Raw genomic sequence first — 16,534 nt, 5'->3', positions numbered from 1 at the left:
GATGTGTGCCAGCGGCTGTAAAGTTCAACTTGAAAGGAAACATTCCCCAGAAGCAGAGAGGTTTAGGGTTTATGACCCAGGCCGCCAGAAGCCTGTGGAGATCAAGGCTCCTCCCCAGGCTTCGTTCCTTGCTGCTGCGCCCACTCTGGGCTCACTTCCCGCTGGGCCTGCAGAGTCTGTTCTGCCCCTTAGTGGGGAGGGGGCCAGAGGGAGGTTCAAGCTTAAGCTTCCGGCTGGCCCCCATCTATTCGGACCCCTCCTCAGCTGAGCTTCCCTGGGGTCAGGGGCTACGTTCACGGCAGCCAAGCCTTCCCAAGCCTTCTCTGGCTCAGAATCCCGGGCTCCCCACATCTTCCTACTCTAGAATCCTGGCTCAGAAACCACCAGAGAAGAGAGATTACAGGCTCTCATATTCACCAACGTAAATCCCAGAATTCCAAGATCCTGTGGGCCCTGAATCCTGGCCCAGATCAGACTTGGCAAAGCCCAGCTGTTTCACTGCAGCCCCCAGAGGAATGCTGGGGGCCCCTCCTGTGTGAGAGTGTGGAAGCAGCCTGAGTCTCCTTTCCCTGCTCCCCCCGACCCCGTGACAGGCCTGGCCCAGGAACAGCTCCACAGGTGCTGTATACGCTCCCCCGTAACATCATCTCACTAAAGTCCAAAACAGGGCACCCACCCCCTCGGGCATCACTCACCACCACTTCGCAGAACTGGCCTGAGAAGCTTGCACTGCAGATACATTCATATACCCCACCAGCTGTCCTGCAGGTGCCGCCATTCAAGCAGGGGTTGGCTTCACAGGGGATCTGACACCTGGGAGGCAGGGACAAGGGTGGGGCTGAGAAAGCTGCTCCCTCCCAGGCAGCCTCTTGTTCCCCCAGCTCGTTTACTTCCTCAAACCCTCCCCCACCCCCTACACACACTGGCATCAAAGCTCATTCATCCACTGTCCCTACCTGGCTGGGCCCTGCCAGATGACTGATGCTGAAAGCGATCTCCATCACCTACCACGCCCCTTCACCCCAGCATTCATGACAGAATGACTGTCACTCCACCAGAAGCACGGGGGGAGCCTGTGTAAAGCCACCTGCCCAGGGATGCTGACTCTGTCTGGAGTGGGCTGAGCACGGAGCTCTAAGAAACACCACCAGGCAACTACTTCCCAGCAGGTGTCTGCATAACACAGGATGGTCTTGGAAGCCCCAGAGGGAAAGAATTCAAGCAAGAGAGGTGCACTGTCTGGCACTGTGACGACAGTGAGGGCTGAGAAGGTGAGCAAGGATCCATACCCCACTTCACCTGCCCTGGCTGGAGGGGATCCAGAGGCCCGCCCTGCCCAACTCTCCACACTCAGCAGCCCACCTCCCAGGCCCCTGGACCCCAGACCCACCTCTGGCCAGCAAAGCTCTCCTGGCAGCTGCAGTTGGCACCCTGGGGCCCACCCTCACACGGGCCACCATTGAGGCAGGTGACATTCAGGCTGCACTCCTCTGGCAGGACAGGCAACCTGAGGAGAAAGCACAGAGGCTGGCCTGGGGACAGGACACCTAGGACCTGGCCCACCCCCACGCCCGTGGGTCACTCAGGTGACCTGAGCCTCTGCATTGTCATCCAAGGAATTAAGAGCCACTTCCTGGAGACCCTGCCGTCAGTCCTGGAAGCCGTTTCTAGGGTGGAAGGGGTGGGACATAGGGTTGCCACTCTGTGACTCCAGCCCTACCCCCACCAAGGTGTACAACATCGGGCTGAACCCTTCGAGGCTGAGTCCTCCGAGGAGCTGATGAAATGTAAGTAGTCTCCCCGGGGCAAGAGCAGCCTGACATTCTGACGTTCTTTGCGTAGAGAGGGGGATTCAGGCCTCTGCCACTCCGTAAGCTTGGCTCCGAAAGGAGTGGGGAGTCATGGCCAGACTGAATAAGGGAAGCAGTCAAGACGCGGACCATCTCTGCCTGTCCCCATCCCACGGGACTGACGAAGGAGGGCATCCGTGGTGGGCAGCTCAGCAGGAGAGCCTCTAGGCTTTCTTCCGACACTAGCTCGGGGTTCCCCCACCCCGACCCCCAGATGACAGCGTTATCTCAAATTCAAATTTACCCGGGTGTCCTGTATTTCTTCTGGCAAGTCTAGGGGGCTGCTGTTCCCAAGTTACAGATAACAGCGCGGTGGCTCAGAGAAGGGACGTGGCTGGCCCACGGAACCAGCACATCCGCACCCGGGCTTCCGGACTCACCGCCCCGGGCAGGCCGGGGCCACTGCGCACGCCGGCCGCCAGCGAGCCGTTGCGTACGGCCAGCCAGACGGTGTTGGGGGCGCCCGCGGCGCGCAATAGCGCGGCCTCGGGGTCGCGCGTGCGGAAGGCCAGAGAGAGGCCGCTGAGCGCGCGCCCGGATGACGCGTTGTGCCCGCTGAATTCCGCCGGGGGTCCCTCGCGGAACGTGGCCTCAGCCACACCTGCAGGGAGAGAGAGAGTCAGAGGACGGCCTATCGGTACCCAGCCCAGCCCAAGCACACCTGAGTGATGCGGGGACCAGCCTGCCAACCCCCGTTCCCCCCACCTCCGCGGTCTGGGGGCGGGGGCACACACACCCACCTATCATCTAATCCCAGGAACCGTTCCCCCCACCTCATAACTCTCTACCGCCAAAGAACCAGCTCCGGGCTGGGGAGACCTACCCTCCTGTGCCCACCCTGCCCTCCAGGTCACAGACCAGGCAATGATAACACCTTGGAAAATCTGCCTCCTTCTCTCCTTAGTGAAGTGGCCCTGTGTCATCACCGTGGCTCACTCTTCACTGCAATCAATTTAATATTATAACACAGTCATCTTTTAAAACTGCTGACCATGGTCTTCTCCTGCTGGTCCTCCCATGGCTCCCCATTGCCCTTGGCAAAAAGTCCCAAGCTGCCTGGCCTAGCATTCAAGGACCCTAGCAACGCTGATACCTCTACTTGTGTTTCAGTTCTTATAAACCTTATGCCTTTGCACATGCTTTGCCCCCTTCCTGAAATGTCCTTCCCTGTGCCCTGTCAGTCTTATTTGTCCTTGAAAACCTAGCAAGTGCTCTCTTCCTCCAAAAAGCCTGTCCTTCTGGATGCGGTGGCCCAACCACACTGGGCTGGGGCTGTTGGCATCCTGGTCCACTGTCTCTGAGTCCTGAAGGCAGGGGTGGGATCTAACCCAGCTTGGGTGTCCAGCACCCAGCATGTGGGCTTTCCAGGGCAGGCACTCACAGACAAAGCCATCAGGGACCTCCTCACAGGTGGCAGGCGGGAGACAGGGCTGGCCAGGACACCACAGCTGCTGGGCACATGTGGGCCCAGTGAAGTTAACAGGGCAGGTGCAGTGGAAGTCATTCCAGGAGACAAGGCAAGTCCCACCATTGAGACAGGGCTGAGGCTGCAGGAGAATCAGGGCAGGGACTGGCTCAGGCCTGGGGCTAGCATCGCCCCACCATAACCATCCTTGCAGCGGTTCTTCACTGAGCACCTAGTACAGATACATTACCTCCTCACAAACAAACAGAAAAGTAACTAGCGTTCCCATTTTACAGATGAGGAAACTGAGGCTCAGAGAGGAGAAATCACTTGCTGAGTCACCTAGCCAGTAAATAGAGGAGCCAGAGTTCACACCCAGGCTATTCCAATCCTAGAGCTGGTTGGTGCTTTGTTCATGAACCTGGGTGTCCCTGTGCCCCGAGCAACTCCCGCAGAAAGGCTTGGGCAGCCCTCTGCCTGGGTCAGGGTGTCTGTCTCAGATTAGGACTGAGAGGAGAGGTATGGAGACTACCATAGGGCAAGAGCAGCTGGCCAGAGAGGAGATGAAAGTGAACCCTGCTCTGTCTCTCTCCAGCACTGGGACCTTGGGTGGGCACTCTACCTCCTGGTGCCGACCTGACCAGTAGAAGGACATGCTAACCTCCAGCGAAGCAGGATGGATCCCGGAAAAAGGACCCACCCTTTCCCCGTGGCACTCACACTGCACGTGTCCTCGGAGACACAGCCCATGGTGAGGTTCCAGGACCGCCTGCTGCCCGGCACACTGGGCAGGCTGGAGTTCTCCAGCAACGGTGGAAAGAAGGGGAGGTGGAGGCTGTTGAGTCGCAGGTCCTGAATGCAGCCTCGGAAGGGCCCACCCCAGGGCTGGGCGTCAGCAGGGAGGAGCCTCCCGCCCACGTGCACCTGCTGCCCCAAGCCCTGCAGCTGATCAGGCCCAAAGCTGAGCGTCACCAGGTGGCGGAGCCCATCATCCCAGCGCCCGGGAAGCACCAGGGCAGGACTGCCCGGCACCTCAGCCTGGATCTGGCCCTCACGCAGGAACACTGTCAGGCCAGCTACTGAATCGTTGGCAAGTTGGAGCAGAAGGCCAGCACGTTCCCGGGTGCGGAGGAGGAAGGACATGGTGAGGTTGGGGCCTGGCAGCTGGTCGAGCAGGAAGGAGGCAGAGCTCAGGGTGCCCCCCAAGCCAAAGGTGGCAGCAGGAACCTCTGCAGGGAGAGAGGGTGCCGGGCATGAGGCCTGTGGGCTGGGTGCAGGCACAGCCCCTGCCCTGGGGCCCACCTGGCTCGTTCCTCACCATCAGCACATGTGGGACCGCTATAGGGCCGGGGGCAGTCACAGTGGAAGTGAGTCCACAGGTCCACGCAGACCCCTGCGTGGGCACAAGGCGGAGGCTGACACTGCTCCTGGCGCCCGCAGCCCAGGAGGACATTCTCGCCGAGATCCTCGGGCAGGAGGAGGTGCCCGTCCACGTGCACGTCCTGGAGGCAGCCCGTAAAGGCCACACCACCCAGCTGCGTGGAGCAGAACCCAGCAGGCGTCGGGGCCAGGGAAGCCGTAGGAGGCGGGGCCACAGGACTGGAGGCCACACAGAGGTGGGCAGGGCAGCCCTCGTGCCAGAGCCGCATCTCCAGGACCCCAGAGCGGAGCATCACCTCCACTCGGTGCCAGTGGCCGTCGTTTAGGGGCAGGTCCAGCAGCCTCAAGATGCACACATTGTTGCCGTGGCTCCAGAGTGTGGCCTGAAGCGTGGTCTCCACCAGTGCCAGCTCCAAGCTGCCCTGAGTATCAGAGCGAGTGGCCAAAGCACCAGCAGGTATCGTAGTACGAAACCTCAGTGCCAGACTCGGGGAGCCACCAGCTGGCACCGAAGCCCGCACAGGGTTCCCAGCCACAACGGAGAAGGTGGTATTCTGGCCACAGAAAGGTCCATGGGTACCAGGTGGGCAGCGGCAAGCATAACTGTGGACCCCTGACTGGAAGGTGGGGATGCAGGTGGCAGCCAGCGGACAAGTGTGGCCTTGGCAGCCAGTGAGCTGCACGGAACAGTCACGTCCACCCCAGGCCTCTGGGCACCAACAGATGTAGCCCGCCACGGTGTCTTCGCAGGTCCCGCCATGGAGGCAGGGCTCCGACAGGCATTCGTCCACATCTTCCTGACATGTCAGGCCTTCAGGAGAAACCAGGCCAAGGCTCAGCACCCAAGGCCAAAAGCACAGTCTTGACCCAGAGCTTAGCTGCCTCTTGGGACGGGGACCTCAGTATCTATCAACCAAACCCATTCCCAATTTCCAAAGGATTTCTCAAGGTCCCCTGAAGTCCCCAGAGGCTGGAATCCAAGGTACTCCTTCCTTTACCATATCTTGTGAGTCGATTCAATCCCCTAAATACTCTCCAATGCCCCCTTTCCTCCCACCTCACCTCCCCTGCCTCACCAGCTCTCTAGGCCATAGTCTAGTGTCCTCTAGTTCACCAGCCCCCATCATCCATCTCTACAAGTAGCCAGAGATCTCTTTCTAAAGCATCACCTGGCCAGGTTCCTCTGCTACTTAAGGTCCGATCACTAACCCTGGCACTCGAGATTCCTCATGGCCTGGGTCCTACCAGGAGTTCATATGTCAGCCCTGCTCCCTGCAAACCTTGAGCTGCCTGTTCCTCCAGACATTTCCTGGGAAGTCCTGCCTCTGGGGCTTTGCTCTCAGTGCTCTCTCTGGAATGCCTCCTTCTCCCTAATCCTGCCTTTCAAACTCCGACTCATCCTGCAAAGCCCAACTTCAAATGGCCAGTACCCTAGAAGGCTTTCTCTGACTCCCAACTCCAAGCTGCTGTGTCACTCCCAACTCCTTGCCCACTCCCAGGCACAGCTCCCCAGAACCCAGTATTGAAAATATCTGTTTACTCAGCTGAGATCTCCTCCAGGGGCCTGGATATGTCATTGGTGCCCAGAAAAGGACTTGGCATGGCCTTTGTGGACAGAGAGATGAAATGGAGGAGGGAGTGGGGATGGATGTATGCATCTGTGACACTAGAGTAGCCCCTGGTTCTAACCCCCCACCCCCGTCCCTCTGCCCTGGGGCCCTGGCACTGGCTGTGAGGTCACCCTCCCCTCCAGGGGCTCCCACCCCAGGTGCTCTGGCCCCAGCGTGGGTCAAGAGGCTACAGCCCAACCCCTGCTCAGCCAGAGCCTCCACAAGACCACTGAGGCCAGCCCTGCCCATGTAACCCAGCCAGGGGAACCCAAGCCCAGAGAAGCCACCAGGATTTGAATCCTGGCCCCAGTCAGCCCACAAACACCACCGCCTCCTTCTGGGGATGGCCAGTCCCACCTCCCCCTGCCAACGGCCAGTCCCACCTCCCCCTGCCAACGGCCAGTCCCACCTCCCCCTGCCCAAGGCCCCAGCCCTGCATACCTGCCAGGAGCCACAACACCCCCAGGAAGGTCCGCAGAGCCCGCAGCCCCATTGCATTTCCCCACAGACAGGCTGAGAGTGGTGGGCAGGCACCAAGGCTGGGGAGCAGAGCTCCCCGCCTGGCCAGCCGCCTCCTTCAGAGCTGGCTCAGGAATGCCAGGCACTGGCCTCCCCCACGCCCAGCACAACCCCAAGGGAGGATGGGGGCGGACCAGCCCCACAGCCGGGGTTCCCCCTCCAGGTCCTTGACCTCAGAGGTCTGACCTCCCTGCCACCCATCAGCTGAGCTCAGCTTGGAGAGGAGCTGGGCTCCCGCCAACACTGTCGAACCTGGGGGGATGACACGCCCTCTCTAAAGCCTCTATGGCTTCATCTGTAAGATGGGGATTTAGAACCCTACCTCGTGGGGCTTTGGTGAGGAGGAAAACAATGCAGAGAATACTCTGCAGATGCAGGGCATGCTGCAGTGGGCCCAGTGTGTGCCAGGCACCCACGAGGCCACTGTTTCTGGGGCACTGTGCCTGGGAGTGGGCAAGGACTCAAGGAACCTCAGCCCATGGGGGCAGGAGATGGGTTTTCAGGGTGCCCAGAGGTTTTGGCCACCCAGAAGTGGGATGCTGAGCCCCCAGCACCTTTGGGGGGTGAGCGTGGAAGGGACGGTGGTGATCACCACCTCCTTCCCCCAGGCAGGGGAGCCTGTGCCCAGCAGCCGTGCCAGGGAGAGGAGGCAGCTTGTCGGAGCAGGAATGCGGGCGGGTGTGGGGGAAGCGTCACAGGCATTCCAGCGGGGGCAGGGACACTACGTGCTGTGTGAGGAGGTCCTCGGGTTCATCAGTATCCACAGGGAAGGGTGTCTGTGTGTCTCCGCATCCTCTGTACCCAAGGCAGGGAGAGGCTTTCTGCAGGCCCAGCTCCTGCCCAGCACACCCCAAAGGTGTGCCCAGCTCTCCAAAGGTCAAGCTCATCCTTCTCCAGACACTGCCCACAGGTTTCCATAACAGCCCCCGCCGTCCACCACACTCCCCCATAATCCACCACACCCCCCCACCTCCACCACAGCCCCCACCACCACACTCCCCCCACCTCCACCACACTCCCCCCACCTCCACCACACTCCCCCCACCTCCACCACACTCCCCCCACCTCCACCACACTCCCCCCACCTCCACCACACTCCCCCCACCTCCACCACACTCCCCCCACCTCCACCACACTCCCCCCACCTCCACCACACTCCCCCCACCTCCACCACACTCCCCCCACCTCCACCACACTCCCCCCACCTCCACCACACTCCCCCCACCTCCACCACACTCCCCCCACCTCCACCACACTCCCCCCACCTCCACCACACTCCCCCCACCTCCACCACACTCCCCCCACCTCCACCACACTCCCCCCACCTCCACCACACTCCCCCCACCTCCACCACACTCCCCCCACCTCCACCACACTCCCCCCACCTCCACCACACTCCCCCCACCTCCACCACACTCCCCCCACCTCCACCACACTCCCCCCACCTCCACCACACTCCCCCCACCTCCACCACACTCCCCCCACCTCCACCACACTCCCCCCACCTCCACCACACTCCCCCCACCTCCACCACACTCCCCCCACCTCCACCACACTCCCCCCACCTCCACCACACTCCCCCCACCTCCACCACACTCCCCCCACCTCCACCACACTCCCCCCACCTCCACCACACTCCCCCCACCTCCACCACACTCCCCCCACCTCCACCACACTCCCCCCACCTCCACCACACTCCCCCCACCTCCACCACACTCCCCCCACCTCCACCACACTCCCCCCACCTCCACCACACTCCCCCCACCTCCACCACACTCCCCCCACCTCCACCACACTCCCCCCACCTCCACCACACTCCCCCCACCTCCACCACACTCCCCCCACCTCCACCACACTCCCCCCACCACACTCCCTCCACCTCCACCACACACCCCCAACCATACTCCCTCCACCTCCACTACACACACCCCCCCCACACTTCCTCCACCTCCACCACACACACCCCCACCACACTCCCTCCACCACACACCCACCATTTTTACCTCCTCTGTCCTGGCCAAATTGCCCTGTCCTCCCTGCAGGCCCCTCGGCCTCTGCCCAGCCCTTTGATGTCAGGTGTCTAGGGCTCTCTCTGCCCAACACTCCACACTTTCTCCTGGATAACCTTGGCTGCCTGAGACTCCAGCTGCAGGACCCCCAGTCTCAGGCCCCTCTCCTGGGCCACAGACCCCAGATCACCAGCCCCTACCCAGGCTCCTCCCTGTAGGTGCTCCACAGGCAGTCAGGCTCAGTATGGACAAGGCTGAGCTCACCATCCTCTACCCAATGTCACCCAGGGCAGAAACTCGGCCAGCATCCCTGACACCTCCCACTCACACCTGGAAAAACCCTCAGGGCCTGTAGCGTGCCCCTCATAAATATTTCTCAACCTCCACTCCAGAAGGTTTTCCCCCCACTCCCACCTCCAAAGCCCAGGTCCCAGCTCAGTCCTCTTACCTGTCACCTGGCCACTACACCCACCTCCTCCCTAATGTCCTTGACCCCATCAATCCAGCCTCCACACATCAGCCAGAAGGAACCTTCTCGCCCCAGGTCCACCGCATCTGACCTTGCCCTGCCCCAATGCCCACCGCACCCCAGGCACCTGTGTAGCCATCTGAACAGTGGCACTGGAAGCCATTGGGCAGGTCCTGGCAGAGGCCTCCACTGAGGCATGGCCGTGAGGCACACTCGTCCACGTCCACACTGCAGTCGTCCCCTGCAAGAAGCCCAGCTGTGGTTCCCACAGCTCCCTCAGAGCCAAACTGGAACTGGAAAGGGCCCATCTTATAGCTAGGGACACTGAGGCCAGAGAGAGGTGCTTGAACCCAGCTTCGGCATCCCTCCCACGCATCTGGACACTACAGACCTGCTTCCCGGGAAGGGGGCTCACCCTCAAAGCCCAGAGGGCAGCGGCACAGGAAGCCAGCAGCATGGCGGAAGCTGAAGGCTCCTGGGAAGGCGGCCTGGATGCCCCCATAGAGGGTTGGGTCGGAGCGCTGCAGGCACTGGCCCCCGTGCTGACAGGGGCCCACCGCACATTCATCCTCATCCACCTCGCACCGCTTGCCGCTGTAGCCTGGGGACACACACAGGTGGGCGTCAGGTCACAGGGGGTCACCAAGCAGCACCCCTCCACTGCTGCCAGGCCAACCCAGGGCCAGGCGGGGACAACAGCTCAGATATGGTCACGGATATTCCGAGGGAGGGACACACTGAGGGGGTAGGAACGACCAGTGCAGGCTTCACCAGCGTCAGCATCGTGTTACTGTTATTACTAGCATTACTGAGCGCTCTGCACGTGCGGGGCCCTGTACCAAGGCTTGATGGGCGCTACACCTTCTTACTCTCCTCAGAACAGCCCAGGAGCAGGTGCTGTGATTAGCCCTGTTTAGCAGATCAGGAAACTGAGGCTCAGAGAAGTTGCAGTCACAGGCACACACTTGGCTTAGTCCACTCAGGGTGTGTGCGCACGGCCAGGTTGTCCCAGGGCAGCCCTCCTCAGCCTGAGCCCCCGCCCCGCTGGGCGTGCGGGCGCGCACGCGCACACGCTCTCGCGCACGCGCACACACACCTGGCCAGCAGAGGCAGCGGAAGCTCCCGAGGCCCTCGAGGCAGGACGCGTTGTTCGCGCAGGGCGCCGACGCGCACTCCAGCACCTCCTGCTCGCAGCGCGCGCCCTCGTAGCCCGTGTCCGCGCAGTCGCACCGGAACCTGCAGGGGGGCGCGCGACCGGAGCTGAGCACGTGCCCGAACCTCCAGCTCCCTCTGTCTCCATCGCGCCCCCCACCCCGCCGCCCACCGCGCAGCCTCACCGCTTGATGGCACCCGGCCGCCCGCTCACCCGTTGACCAGGTCGTGGCATACGCCCCCGTGCACGCACGGCTGGCTCTGGCACTCGTCCAGGTCCAGCTGGCAGCTGGCGCCCCCGAAGCCCGGCGCGCACACGCAGCGGTAGGAGCCCAAGCCGTCCAAGCACGAGCCCCCGTGCAGGCAGGGCGCCGAGGCACACTCGTCCACCTCCGCCTCGCAGGTCACGCCTGGACAGGGACCGAGACAGACAGAGAGATGGCCGCCCAGAGGGAGCGCGAATGAGGCCGAGCCAGGCTGACCCGAAACCTGCTCCAGACTGACCAGAAGCGGAACGTCAGGATCCAAAGAGAGAATCCGTTGTTCCATTCATCCAGAGCAGGTGTTTCTTGCGCCAGCAATAACAGTGGGGTTGAAACAACACAGACATCCCTGCCCCCTTGAGCTCATACCAGTCTAGCCCAGGAGATGGGGATTAGGTCAATATTACGTAAATGAGGACTGATTTTTACTTTTGATAAGCTCAACAGTGGGTACGTGCTAGATGCTGTGACAGCAAGAGGCAGGGTCTTAGCCTGGGGTATTGAGAGTCAGGGAAGGCTTCTTGGAAGAAGAGACTTGAAGGATGAGGGGGCATTCGCTAGACTAGGATAGGGGGCTGTGTGAGCAGTTGGATTCCAGAGAGACTGTAAGTCTCTCCAGAGAGACTATTGGTGAAGACCTGCTTGGGGCAGGGGCATGATGCCCTAGGGCAGGGGTGCATGGAGGGTCCGGGAGCAAAGGGGAGAGTGAAGTAGGTGGGTCAGGAGTGGGGAGTGTCAAGCCTTGGGGGCCAAGTAACACAATCCGAGCTTATCCTAAAAGTTTTAAGCAGCTGATATATAGTCCTCTCTACATTTCGCTCTGCTGGCTTTTTGTGGAGGGTGTAAGGAGGGACCCCAGCAAGGAGGGGCATACCCGGTGGGAGATGCTGGACCAAGGTAGCCAACTCCTTCAGGCTTTCCCTGCACTGTCTTGCTTTTACAACTGGAAGTCCTGTGTCTTGGGAACCCTCTCAGTCCTGGGTAAAACTAAGACGGTTGGAAGGCTCTCAGGGGAGGGGCTGTGGAGATGAAGGGAGATGGAGGATCTCAGGGTTTGGAAATGTACTGCCCGAGCACATCGTGGAGCCCGCTTGTCATTGTACACTCCAGTGGCCCTGCCTCTACCCCCTAAGTGGGATTGGTCGTGGGGGTCTGGGGACCCAGCTGGCTCCAGCTGGAACCTTCCCCCCTTCCTGGCTCAGTGAGCACAGAACAGGGGCCCTCCTTCCTGTGACCCAGCCCCACTCCCACCCTCTGTGCCAGGGGGAGCCAGGCCCAGGCCGCCTGGAATCCCAACCTCCCCCGCCTGGCTAGGAAGGGAAGGAGGAGGAAATGAATCACAGCAGACGCTGCCCCCACTCACATCCACAACTCACCCAGAAAGCATTACCCAAAGTGTCTGAGCACCGCACATCTGGGCACGCACACACCTGCTGGCACCCACACACAGACTTTCCCACAAACGCATTCAGGGATCCCAGACACCCGTGGATACTGGCAGACACAGAGGCCTTTACGTGACCTACTCACACATCCACAACTAATCTATCCAGACACCTGAACTCTCAAATGATGAGAAAGGTACATGGAACCCGTTTCCAAAGTTCATTTTCATCTGTGTGCTGAGATCCATCTCTCCACTCTATGCCCCCTCTCCTGGAGCCCAGCCCCCAAGTCTGTACCTCTTACTCTGAGGTGACCTCAGACTGCCCTCTGCCCTCAGAGAGAGTCATCTGAATTCAGGGTTGAATAGAACCTGGAGTGTCCACACTGCAGGCTCCCAGCTGCCCTAGACCTAGCCTCGCTCCCAGACCTGTCCCTAGCTGCGCCCTCCTTCCTGACTTCCAGGCAGTTGCTCCAGGATGCTCTCGCCTTGGAGGGTGGATGGGACTGGGACAGGGCCATACTCTGGAGGAGGGAACTGTCCCCCTCAAGACAGCAGAGATCCCTGGGGGTACATCTACGTTACAATTTGAGCAAGTCCACCAGTGTCTCTATGCAGGAACTCTGGGGGCTCCCGCCCCCCAGGGGAGAGGGTCCACATGACAACCTGAACCATACCGGGGTATCGTGCTCCAGAACCATCAGACGAGCCACCAGAGGATGTCTGTGCTACAGCCTGACGGGTCTGGAGTGAGTCGATGCTAGAAGTACTGTCTATCTAGATGTGTCCTCGTTAAAGCCAAGCCAGGCATATCTACACTCTAGTCCCAGAGATGCCTGAGGGGTGTCTCCACTACCAGCACCACCTGAACCCTACAAGGGACTGAAATGACACTTGTCCAGTGTCTGTAGTGTGCCAGGCGCCGTGCCAGCGCTCGCTCATCACACTCTTATCCAGAGCTGCCAGGTTAGCCCGAGAAGCATTAATTCCGCAGCATGCCCAAGAGTGGGTACACCCTAGAGCTGCCAGGATGCCTGGGGGTGTCTCTCCTCTAAGGTCAAAGCTGAATTCGTGATTTGACAACTCTGAGCCACTGATGGGGTCGACATCACACACGCTTCTGGGAAGAGCTGGGGCCATTACCCGCATAGCCGAGGGGGCAGTGGCACTCGTAGCGATCGGCCAGGTTGTGGCAGGTGGCCCCGTGGTGGCAGGGCCGAGACGCACACTCATCGATGTCCAGCTCACAGCGTGGGCCCTGGAATCCGGGCACGCAGTAGCAGCGGAAGCCACTGGGGTCTGGAGCCTGGGGCACACACAGAGCGCCGTGGTGGCATGGCTGACTGGCACAGCCCCGGGGCTCCAGGGGCCCGCAGGTGTAGCCACCGTTCTCTGTAGCCTGGCACTCGGTCCCTGGAGCACATGGGTCTGAGGCACAGGCACCCGGGGGGTCCGAAGGCGCCGTTCCTGTAGAGAGAGGAAACTGGCTGGGCAGGGTGGACGGGGGCTACCAGGACACTCGCCTCCCCACACCCAGGCCCATCCCCAGACCCCAGAGTCAGCAGCAGGGCTCCGTCAGTACTCAGGAGGACGCAGGGAGCGCCAGGGGGTCTACACACCAGGTGCCAGCAGGCTGCATGCATCTGCACCCAGAACTGGGAATGGTTTCAGGGGTGCCTCCAAAGCAGGGAAATAGGACCCAGGATGCCTGGCTCCCCAGGGAAGGATTAGTGAGCAGACGCCCACTAACCCTGTGAGCTTTTCGCTCCACGGTGTCAGTGCAGCCCCGCGCAGCGCCCCTCGGAAGCAGGCCCTGTCAGGCCCATTTTACAAGAGAGCGGATCCAGGCTCCAGAGTGAAAGTGAGGACTTGCCTGAGGTCACACAGCAAGTTCGTGCTGGCTTAGCCCTCAGGGTCTGTCTGTGTGCTCCAGCCCCACCTGGGGAGGGGATCCCCGGCCTGCTCCCTCCCAGGAGGGTGTCTCCTCCCACTGCCCACTCCACTGCTTCCGCTGGGGGTCTGGTAACTCCATCCCTGCGTGAAACTGGAGATGGAGGACTTCAAAGGCCCCTCTCTCCCCTCCACCCCTCCTCCCCTCCTGGCCCTGCTGGCCTGGGAACTTCTCAGAGGATCCCTGGCCCTCACAGTATCCGCCGCCATCAGCAAGTGTGAGTGGCCAGACTGGCCGGGGTCACAGGGTTCAGGGCAGGTATTGAGACCAGCCGACTGAACTCCCGGCTCCAGCCACTGCGACATCTCCACAAGGCAGAGCTCCCTCACTTAAAGGGTCATCTCCTGATCTGGAGCCCACCTCCCTCCCACCCTCCCTTGCTAAGAGCCTGTCAGTGTCATGCCAGCGTAAGAACTTTTGAAGCTTTGAAGTCAGACAGCCCTGGGTTCAAATCCCCACTCGGCCAACAAGCTATGAGACCTTGGGCAAGTCATTTCTCCTACTGAGGCTTCGTTCCCCAATCTGAAGAGGGTTAATAATAGTATGTGCCTCGTAGGATACGGAAGGATTGAGAGCCTCAGGGACGGCAGTCAAGTGCCCACTCGGGGTAGGAACTCAGTAAGTGATGGAGGAACGGGAGCCGCCCGCGAGAAGGAGGCACCTCGGACGGACCTGGGGCTCCGAGAGGCGCCCCTCCCCCACCCAGGTTGTCAACCAGACACTAACCAGGCCCCGGAACAGCTTCGGGCCCTGTGCCTCCCCTCCCCCACCCAGCGAAGACCCCCCAGATAAGGCTCGACAGCCTTTCAGGCGTCATCCACATTCCACCAGGCAGGGCTGTCCACCAGCCAGCCCCCACCCTTGCCAGCCAGGGCCAAGCAGGAAGGGGGACAGGGAGACAGAGGTACCGACCGACCGATGGACCCAGGGAGAGAGCCCAGCTGTCAGCCCCACCACTCAGCTCCCAAAGCACCTGGTACAGCTCAACATGGGCTCGCTCTCCAAGATTCTCACCAAGAGGGGGTAGGGGCAAGCACCCACCCAGGGCCAGGTGTGTGGCAAGGGGACAGAGGGTCTGAAACACTGTCAGGCCAAGATAACCTTCTAGGGCTCTGGGCTCCACAGACCCTCTCTGCCCACAGCTCCCCTCCCCCAAGCCTGGTCTCATCAGTGAGGGCAGGGGCCATCTGGGCCTCTCTGAGGGGCTTATGGGCAGCTTGTCTTTCTTCTTCCCACCCTGAGCCATGGTGGCGGACCAGTATAGAGCCTGGTCCTCCAGGGCTAAATAGTCCGATGTGGGTGGGAAGATGGTCTGATTGGGAGGGGGAGATGCTCTGATGGGGGTGAGTGGATCAGGCTTCCTTGGGAAAGGACACAGGTTTGGGCATCAGACCCGGCTTGTATCTGGGGTGTGAACAGTGCCCGCCTTGTGAGTGAGTGAAGCCCTGGCACCAGCGGGCCTTCAGTGAGGGCTCTGGCCATTACAGTCAGGGTCCCTGGACCCAGCACACTCGGGAGGGGCAGCACAGTGGCCACAGCTCCCACTTGAAGGGCCCTGGCTGTTGGGTCCTATGCCAACAGGCCCTTCGTTTAATCCCAGCAAGCGCCACCCCTCATCTGTGTGACCCGAGGGACCCCACCCCAGTCTGGAGCTTTGCCCCTGATTCAGAGGAGGCAGCACTTGTGGGGACAGGGGAAGGTGCTTCATCACTGTGGGAGCAGGTGGGCCATGACCCTGTAGGACGGAGCCCCAGGAGGCCGAGCCCAGCCCCACTGGAGGAAGGAGTTCCTGCAGGCAGAGAGGGAGGGAGCTGTCTGCCCTAGGAGACCTGCAGTGGTGCCAGAAGCCTGCATGGGAGGCACAGCCGTCTCTCTTGTGTAATCTCTGTCTTCACAGTTACCTTAGGGGGTGGATAGAGCTATCATTCATTTTTTACAGTTGAGGAAAGTGAGGCTCAGAGATAAGCGACTTCACAGTTCCCTAGGAGGGGCTGGAATCCAAACCCAGGTCTCACTGCTCCAGAGCCTCCACTCTGGGGGTTCCAGAATCACCCCAGGACCTATATAAAGGATACGGATTCCTGGGCCCCACTCCAGACCCAGAGATGCAGAACACTTGGGCGTGGGGCCCAAGAATCTGCATTGCAACATGCTCCCTGGGGACTCCTTTGCACGTTGAGGCCTGGGAACAAGCACTGACCTTGGGCTCTCTGCCTCCAGGGAGCGAGCCCGGGAGGCCTGGCTAGCCCAGGGCTGAGGGGAGGAGAGGTGAGGATGGCGGGATGGAGAAGGGGCCTTCCCAGCCTGGCTGGAGGGGCGTGGCCTGTTGCCAGGGTGACGAGGGGCCTGTGCTTATCTTTACAAATCCCTCCTGACCTCTCAGGCTGCCTGGGACGACCTGGCGGGGGAAGGATTAACGGACACCCGCCCCTCCCCTTGGACCTGCTGCCCTGCCCTGGGAAGGCCCAGAACCCACCTCCGGCAAGAGAATTTTCTTCATGGAAAGGACAGGATTATAATAACAGGAACCATTTCGTGAGTG

The 16,534-nt window shown here is 61.0% G+C and overlaps 1 protein-coding gene across 1 annotated transcript in view; it reads right to left on the bottom strand.

Annotated features, from left to right (window-relative positions):
- The window catches only part of CRB2 (crumbs cell polarity complex component 2), an 18,021-nt gene extending 3,724 nt beyond the window's left edge, over positions 1-14,297 (bottom strand). Inside the window, exons 1-12 of the mRNA XM_024762197.1 lie at positions 14,187-14,297; positions 12,907-13,508; positions 10,609-10,893; positions 10,339-10,478; positions 9,658-9,843; positions 9,370-9,483; positions 4,574-5,446; positions 3,976-4,484; positions 3,232-3,397; positions 2,231-2,451; positions 1,391-1,578; positions 696-813 (exon numbers count right to left, since the gene is read on the bottom strand). Coding sequence (XP_024617965.1) covers positions 696-813; positions 1,391-1,578; positions 2,231-2,451; positions 3,232-3,397; positions 3,976-4,484; positions 4,574-5,446; positions 9,370-9,483; positions 9,658-9,843; positions 10,339-10,478; positions 10,609-10,893; positions 12,907-13,508; positions 14,187-14,297 — 3,513 coding nt within the window. The remainder of the gene's footprint in view (positions 1-695; positions 814-1,390; positions 1,579-2,230; positions 2,452-3,231; positions 3,398-3,975; positions 4,485-4,573; positions 5,447-9,369; positions 9,484-9,657; positions 9,844-10,338; positions 10,479-10,608; positions 10,894-12,906; positions 13,509-14,186) is intronic.
- Positions 14,298-16,534: the final 2,237 nt, after the last annotated feature.

Source organism: Neophocaena asiaeorientalis, unplaced genomic scaffold (assembly GCF_003031525.2).
Source record: "Neophocaena asiaeorientalis asiaeorientalis breed wild unplaced genomic scaffold, Neophocaena_asiaeorientalis_V1.1 scaffold78, whole genome shotgun sequence".
Lineage (NCBI taxonomy): Eukaryota > Metazoa > Chordata > Mammalia > Artiodactyla > Phocoenidae > Neophocaena > Neophocaena asiaeorientalis.
This window is presented reverse-complemented; position numbering and strand designations above follow the sequence as displayed.